At 38.6% G+C, this 8,098-nt stretch overlaps 1 protein-coding gene across 6 annotated transcripts; it reads left to right on the top strand.

Annotated features, from left to right (window-relative positions):
• Nucleotides 1-1,402: 1,402 nt before the first annotated feature.
• Nucleotides 1,403-5,717, top strand: LOC139143901 (demethylmenaquinone methyltransferase-like). Of its 6 annotated transcripts, XM_070714500.1 has the most exons (6): nucleotides 1,435-1,589; nucleotides 1,811-1,878; nucleotides 2,297-2,520; nucleotides 3,830-4,124; nucleotides 4,646-4,784; nucleotides 4,965-5,717. In XM_070714500.1, exons 3-5 carry the CDS (start codon nucleotides 2,340-2,342, stop codon nucleotides 4,746-4,748), a joined length of 579 nt encoding a protein of 192 aa, XP_070570601.1. In that variant the 5' UTR covers nucleotides 1,435-1,589; nucleotides 1,811-1,878; nucleotides 2,297-2,339; the 3' UTR covers nucleotides 4,749-4,784; nucleotides 4,965-5,717. The 6 variants fall into 6 exon arrangements, with proteins under 6 accessions (XP_070570600.1, XP_070570601.1, XP_070570602.1 ...); XM_070714501.1 differs by lacking the exon at nucleotides 4,646-4,784 and having other exon boundaries at nucleotides 4,965-5,715; XM_070714497.1 differs by having other exon boundaries at nucleotides 1,435-1,557; nucleotides 4,646-5,714.
• The last annotated feature ends 2,381 nt before the right edge of the window (nucleotides 5,718-8,098 follow it).

Raw genomic sequence — 8,098 nt, 5'->3', positions numbered from 1 at the left:
TATTGCGGTACAGGAGAAACAAAGAGCATTAAGTTTAAGACGTATGATGATGAATGAGTTTTAAACTTTTGGACAGTGGTCTTTCATTAAGAAAGATACGCTATTGGCGAAGAAGGTAAAATATCTTAAAACGCTGGTCTTTAAAATGAGTTGGATTCTAGTTATTTACTTATCTAATGAGTAGTGATGTTGGTTTCCATGTTGCAAAGTAAAGATGTGACGGATTTAGAGCGATTACTTTCATGTTGTTATTCAAAATAGGTGCGTTACTGTGATGATTAATTTTGCATTAGTATATACCGATGCTTTTTCGAGCAAACTTAGATGCTACCAACTTTCCTGGCAAAAACTTACCAATTTGACCAAGAAAGTGACTATTCTTCAAAAGTGTCCCTTAGACGCGTTCTACCTTAAACATTGCTAAATTGCCAAAGCTTCACAGATGTTAGTCTTTTTGGAGACTTTACTCGTGATTGACAATTGCACGAGCTTAAGCGAAAAGTAGGACGAGATGGCATCGTGCTGCCTGCCTCGTAGCAACCATACTTACTTTGTGTGCTCTCAGGGCAGAAACACTGCCTCAGGCCAATCGAAACATAACAGGCCAGCAGTTTCATAAACACTTATGAGTAAAATCTGATAGTATCGACGAAAGACTTTCAAATCGTTCAAACACACTCATTATATATTCATAAAAATGTGAGAGGAATTTTTAAAATGGTAAAACTCACCTCCCTGAAGCTCAAAACTTTCCTTTTTTCGCCAGTTCGCCAATCGCTTAGCATCACACGACAACAACAACACGAACTTTGCCGACATAATTTCACTGAAAAATTGGCAAAAATCCGGAAACTACCGAAGGGTACATGGTCGGTACTCTCTGGAAAAGATAGTCGAGAGCTACCTGAGGCGAGGTGTACATGGAGGGATTACGTAACCGCTTCACACCTTGAACAATACCCATTGCTAGTCTGTCCTTCTATTTGTTTTCCATAAGTTTTAACAGTTCAAGGTGTTTAAATTATGTAGGGCACCACTGCATCTTCTTTGCTTGCGAAGATGGTCGATAATGTGTATGTATTTAAAAGAATCAATATATTTTGTCGGTGATTTCCTATGGAGAAAATATCACATTGACAATCGAAGGTTTTGCCGTAAAATCAGCTTCTGTTAAAAGTGACCCTCCCCAAAGATAGGTTTATAAAAAACGACCCTCCCCTTGGACAGTTTTCTAAAAAGTGACCCTCCCCAATTCCCCCGGCTCACCCCCACCTGTAATTACTGAAGGCTCCCTTACCTAACAGTAACTCGCGAAACGGACAAATTCTTCTAAAAACAGCCGTCTCTACGAAATACCAAACTGTTGACGCAACGGTATTATTCGACCTCGGTACCCTCCATGCATTGCTGCCTGGTGTCAGGGTTAGGTCAACCCCCTTCGATGTAATGGTCTCATAAGCAGCCATACTCTTTGTCTTTTTAATATGCTGTGACGTTGGACCAGCTGGTTGGATCTACTTAAAACGAGGACGGTTAGAAGGTAGTTTTCGTATCTTGGTGAGTGCATTGAAGTCAATGCGTGGAACACAGTCAAGTTTACATGGTCTCAAAGCTTTTAGTCTCGCTGGCGATTATACAATACACGTCTATGTGTAACATTTGTGTATTACAAAGTGACGAGATACAGAGAGAGAGAGAGAGAGAGAGAGAGAGAGAGAGAGAGAGAGAGAGAGAGAGAGAGAGAGAGAGAGAGAGAGAGAGAGAGAGAGAGAGAGATGCCATAAGATCTTATTTTTGTGTTCGATTGCAGTAGCGCAGTAATTTGTGCCCGCAGAAGCGAAACGAGTGACCCCAGAACTTTAAAACAAGCTGTACAAGGTCAGTGACTGAGTGTGTTATCTAGGTTGCATGCTCAATTATAGCAATGTATGTCACCGCATTGCACAGGCAGGACATATATTCTGCATCCTGGTTAGCTGCGCTGGAGAAGCCGTCAGCTCGCACAGTTAAAACCCCACTATCTGTGTATTTTAGCATTATTTGTATGATTTTACTGGTAAAAATAGTAGCTGCCTACATCAAAGTAACAGGTTTTCAACAGGGTCATTAAAAACGCGTTGTAAAACGTTTGTACAATCTGTATGCTCAGTGTGCGAGGTGGTCATTTATTGTGATAGAAAATACTCAGAGAGCGGTTTGAACTGTCCAAGGTGTTCAATATTGTACACAGTCTTTGAAAGAAACTCTTGTCCATACATGTTTCTTTTACCCATTGACCTTGTCGTTCGCCCATCAGGATTGATTGAAAGACTCCAGTGAGTAAACTCCGTAACAGCGCCATGAATCAGAACAGGTCTGTGTTGGAGAAGTATTCGGGAATGAGAGCAGCAACTGGTACAATCAATATGAAAGATATCACCAGCATGATGAAGCTTGATGCAACTGATAATGTCTTGGATATTGGATGTGGATCCGGAAGTTTGACCAAACTAATAGCTAGCCAAGTTAAGGATGTTACAGGTACGTTCTACATAACATTTTCTTCAAGCAAATGCTATCTTTGCAGTACAATTATGAGGAAAATTATTGCCAGTATAAGGGTATGAATATAGTGTTGTATACTCACTTTGGCTCCAAAGGGACTTAAATGCTTGACCTGCGCAACGCAAACAATTTTACTGAACGGATACATACATTGTTTTGGACGAGACCAGCATACTATGAAGTCAACACCTATATATGTTAATTAGTATCATTAAAGCCCCACTAGCTGTATCTTATAGCATTATTTGTATGATTTTACTTTCAAGCGAAAATACGTTTGTTAGAATGTACTTATTATGTGTGTATACACTTGTTATTAACTGTCCGCTGGGACTGTATATGCAATTTTGAACAAACTTACACTGCGATTAAATGTTTGCCAAAGCATGAAATCGCAGCCCCAAGCAGAAAAGCAAAAACCGTCGATACTGTGCATTATCTGCACTGAAATCTTCAACAAATTACACAGAGTAATCCAATATAATGCATAAGGGGTGAATGTTTTCAACTGTGACATTGTATGTTCTGTTCCCTTTGAAATATAAGCGATTGTTGAGAATTGCAGGAAATAAAAATGACCGTTAAAATTTGAATTGTCTTGTCAAATGTTTCACAAAGGTATGGTTTTCTAACACAGTAAAAGCGCATAGCCCTTCAGAGGGTAAAATTCAGAGTAAACCAGGAGAGAATGGGAAGATATTTCGAGGTAAACAAATTTCAAGAATTTCAGCTCGTGGGCTTTAATATGCCAGGCTGTTTTTGTCATTTATTGACAAGTCATCCAATGATTGATCACAGTGTACAGACCATTAAACCAGTCTTAATATTCGCTTTATTTGTGGGATAATGCTTTACCTAAGTGTATATTTATTTAAATATTATACTTTAGAAATCAGTAAATCTTCTGGCACAAATAAATAAATAAATAAATTAAAAATTAATGAATAAGTAAATAACGAATAACAATAAATAAATAAATAATAAAACAAATCAATCAATCAATCAATCAATCCATCAATCCATTCATCCATCCATCCATCCATCCATCCATCCATCAATCAATCAATCAATCAATCAATCAATCAATCAATCAATCAATCAATCAATCAATCACCAATCAATCAATCAATCAATCAATCATCAATCAATCAATCAATCAATCAATCAATCAATCAATCAATCAATCAATCAATTAATCCTGGCATGAAACAGTGTCCAATTATTTTCCAACCGACGATTAACTTGCAGCCGTTGATTTATAAATAATTACGCCTTCTTTTGTCAGGTATTGACAAGTCACCCAGTATGATTGACGTAGCAACAAGATATCAATCAACAGACAACATTACGTACGTGGTGGCAGATGCTTGCGACTTAGGCATTTTGGACAAATATGGAGAGACGTTTGACAAGGTTGTTGTTTGCTTTGTCCTACATTGGAATGCCAACATCGAACCATTGTTGAAGAGTACACACCAATATCTTAAATCAGGTGGTCAGTGCTATATGAACATGTCATGCAGTGGATCGCTACCATTGCAGCCTACACAAAGGAACCGAAATGGGCTAGATATATGGAGGTGAACGATTAAGATAATCTCAATTACTATCATTTTGTAGTCTCCTTATCGGGTTTTACAATTTTTACCTGATGTCCCTTACACTTTAGACTTTCACAGAGTGGTACATCAAATTTTTATCTTAGTTTTTTTGAAAATCGAAACTTTTTAGTTTTCCCTATATAGTTAACACAGGGATGGCGGCCATTTTGAATTTCAAGTCCCGGTTAATATAAGCAATTTTTTCTCTGATTCCAAAGTTTTCAAGGTTAGCCTTGATTTTTATTCTTGATTTGGTAGGAGGGTGATTGCAAGTTTCATTGAGCAAAATTTGAGTAAATTTTAAGTCTTTCACTTTCGCAGCATATAGAACCTTAAATAGGATATAGGTTATAATGACTAGAAGAGTATAAATATGACAGCCTTTTATTCATGCATTTAGTTCGATCGACCGTCCAATTCATCAACGAACGTATGAATGCATACATTGATACATTAGTTCTTACATTTCCGCTGACCCATGTCTTGACTGATTCTTGTAGGGCTATGAATACCCGTATTATCCTTATCAAGGCAGTTGCGATGACTTCAAGGAAGATCTCAGAAAAGCTGGTTTCAGGGACACAGAATGCAAATATGGTGTGAAAGAAGTTGTCTTCAATGATTAAGACATAGCAAAAGGTATTGGCAGTCACACGAATTGATACAAAATATCCTATATGTAATCGTCTGTTAGGGATACATACGGTGTTGAAATTGTCAATGAACTACATACATGTATTCTTTGATAAGAGTTGGTTTAAATGACATGTGGGCACATTTTACGGAAAGTTAAAGCATCCACATCTTTTCCTTCTGCAGCAGATTATAGAAGTTTTATGGACCACGCTAAAAGGGTTCCTGAGGAACTACGGAAAGAGTATTTGGAGGACGCGCTTAATTTTGTAGCCGAGAAAAGTAGTACCAAAGGAAGGGAATGCGTTTTCTCAATAAAGATAGTATCTGCTGTGGCTTGGAAATAATTGATGACCATAGGGAATTAATGCGTCATCACTATATAGTATTTTTCTGCTTTCTTGCTGATTTGGAAAATTATGAAAGTTTAATTCGTTAGATAGGAGGATGGATGTCATAGATACAGCGACATTTACCTTGCGTAGTGGATATGAAATGAAATCGCAAACGTTCATTTTAATCGCGAATTATCATTTTAAAATTATCAATATGTGGGTGATGTCGTACAATTTGAACCGCAGACCCGTGTCTTCTTGGCTGAAAAGAAATATGACAGCGCTTCTAGCTTTCAGTGTACAGTACGCCATGTTCATGGCAAACAAGAAGTATGAGCACCGGAAGTGAAATCTCCTGACAACTGTACTTGAATCAAAAAGAAAACCCCACAACTTGTTATGATACAGTGTTTGCAGTTTTTAATTTGAGACAAGCAACAAAGTCCTAGAAGGCACAATTTGTATATTCAAAGTCGGAAAAATAAAATTCTGTCTTTCGGAGTGTGATAACGCATTCGGATGCAAATATGATAATAGAGTACTGTGTGTATAAGTGCGTTTAAGCTGGAATTTTTTGTCTTGTTTCAACACCAACATTTCCCACCCAGAGTGTTTTACGTATTAACATAAAATCCCCGGTTTTACTGGAGGACTATATTTTGAAATAAGACGGTGTCGTTTGAAGACTATAGTGTAGCAGCTTGACAGACCTTTGCACGACTTTCTGTAACACAAAAAGGATTCGGGGTTATTGTCATTAATTTCATACCCAGATTTGGTTTGCTTATTTTGCTGACCCTGAAAAATGTTTAGGGCTGATACTCTGACGATATCTGTGATTGTTATCTACTTGGTTACAAACGTTTAGTACTGCTTTCCAAAGACTGAGAAACGAGCGTCTTTAGTATCCTCTAAGAAAAATACAACACTTTGATCAGTAAAATCATTACGAATGCCAAGCAGCCACCGTTTTAGAACAGTAAACAATAATTTACTTGTGTGCATTTTCTGTCTTTCCTGGAATTATGATTAAAACATTTAATAGGTTGAAAAACATGGCCAGCGAATAATTGCTGTTAACAGAAAAATTAGAGCTTTAAAAGATTGATCCAGGGACTTAATACCTTGAAACGATTTAATCATAAGTGAGAAACAACATCCTACTTTTGTTTTGTTTTAAGTCTTCCATTGCATATAAGACCTATCCGACAACTTTAGTTTTGTATTAAGGTATATTTAACAGGGTAGTAAAGCTGTGGAAACCAGTATACTTAGGGGTATTGGAGATGGAAATGTATTTTTTGTGGACTTATTGTGCAAATTCAGACTTTGGAGTAAATAAGCCAATCAACTTTCGGAATTCTTAACCAATCACAACGTATTTGTGGTGTTTCGCTTGCCCGCCAAAAATGGATAATCTTCTCACGTTCTAGTGTTACAGTTTACTAGTTAAGTTTTAATGGAGTTCCTGTTTAGAAAGGGTAGGACGCTGATTCCGAGTGTCGATACAGTTATTTATACTGACCCAGGACCTGCTCACATCCCCATCCCGTACATTTTTTTGTGCTGTTACCAGGATGGCAGACGCTCTAAAGCAACCCGCATCGACACAACTAACGAGACTGAAGGGAATGAGAAAAGGCCATCGGGCTTCGAGGACCAAACTCTATAACAAAGCCAAAAATACCATCTCCTCTTTCGACTCTGAAGTTGACAAGATGAGTGCTTTGTATAATTTCATCGCTCGACGTGAGTTGATGAACTCGCAATATGATATTCTTGTATCGATTTATTTGAAAATAATCGAAGGTGTTAACGTGGGTGGACTTGAAGGAGTCATCGAGGAAGACGACGACTGTCTCCACCACGTGTTCGACAGGAAACGCAAGATATGCAAATTTATCGACAGAAATTCAGGAACTACATCACAAGCAAATCTGACAGCGGTAAAGAATTAACGACTCAGTCAACATCCATGAAGACCACTAGTTTACCGAAACTTCAATTATCCACCTTCTTCGGGCACATCCTAAAATGGGTGAGTTTCTTTGACGCATTTAAGTCTGCTGTAAATGACGACAAAAGTATGGAAGATGCCCAGAAATTCCAGTATTTACGCGCTTAGGTTCACGGTGAAACAGATCGAAACATCGAAGATCTATCTCCCACAAGTTCATACTACGGACATGAACTTCGACTTTTGAATGAGCGGTACGGCCAAAGAGCACAAAATCTTAAGCGCCCATATGAAAGCGTTGTGCCAAGTCCTACAGAAGAACCCATTAGTTTTAGAAATTTTACGACAAGCATTACAACTACATTCATGGCCTTCAATTTCTTGGTAAAAGTGATGAGTCTTGCGGAGAGTTGCTCGTACCCATAGTCTAGGAAAAACGTCCCGTAAATACTCGCAAAACGTTGGGCGGGAACACGGTAGGGAAAGCGAATCACGAGGAAATCGACGCACCCGAGGCTGGCTACTCGACCGATGAACTGGACTGCGATTCCTCCGATAAGCAATCGATGATCATTTCTCTATTGTTGGGGCTCATATCTCCCCCAAAAACTGCACTAGTCTCAGATCGCGCCAAATGACTCAATAATGTGAAGCGCGTTAAACTTTGCTTTAGTTGTTTGGGAAAGCACAGGGTTATTGGGTGGAAATGACGATTCGGCTGTCGTGCGAGCCGCAGAAAACACCACACGTCTCTTCATCCAGATCACATGGATAATAACACTGATAAAACTTCAAAGGCAATAGAAAATTCCCCATCTTATGGGACAGACGTCCAATTTTCCAATGCGGAGGAGAGCTTACATAACAGTAACTCGTGAAACGGACCAATTCTTCTCAAAAAAGCCATCTCTATGAAATACTAAACTGTTGACGCCACTATGTTATTCGACCTCGGTGCCTTGCATGCACCGCTGCCTTGTGTCAGTGAAAGGTCAACCTCTCCCTTCTCGATGATGGTCTCATACGCA

Source organism: Ptychodera flava, chromosome 11, assembly GCF_041260155.1.
Source record: "Ptychodera flava strain L36383 chromosome 11, AS_Pfla_20210202, whole genome shotgun sequence".
Classification (NCBI taxonomy): domain Eukaryota; kingdom Metazoa; phylum Hemichordata; class Enteropneusta; family Ptychoderidae; genus Ptychodera; species Ptychodera flava.
The sequence above is the reverse complement of the archived record's forward strand: the minus strand, read 5'-3'. Positions and strand labels throughout refer to the sequence as shown.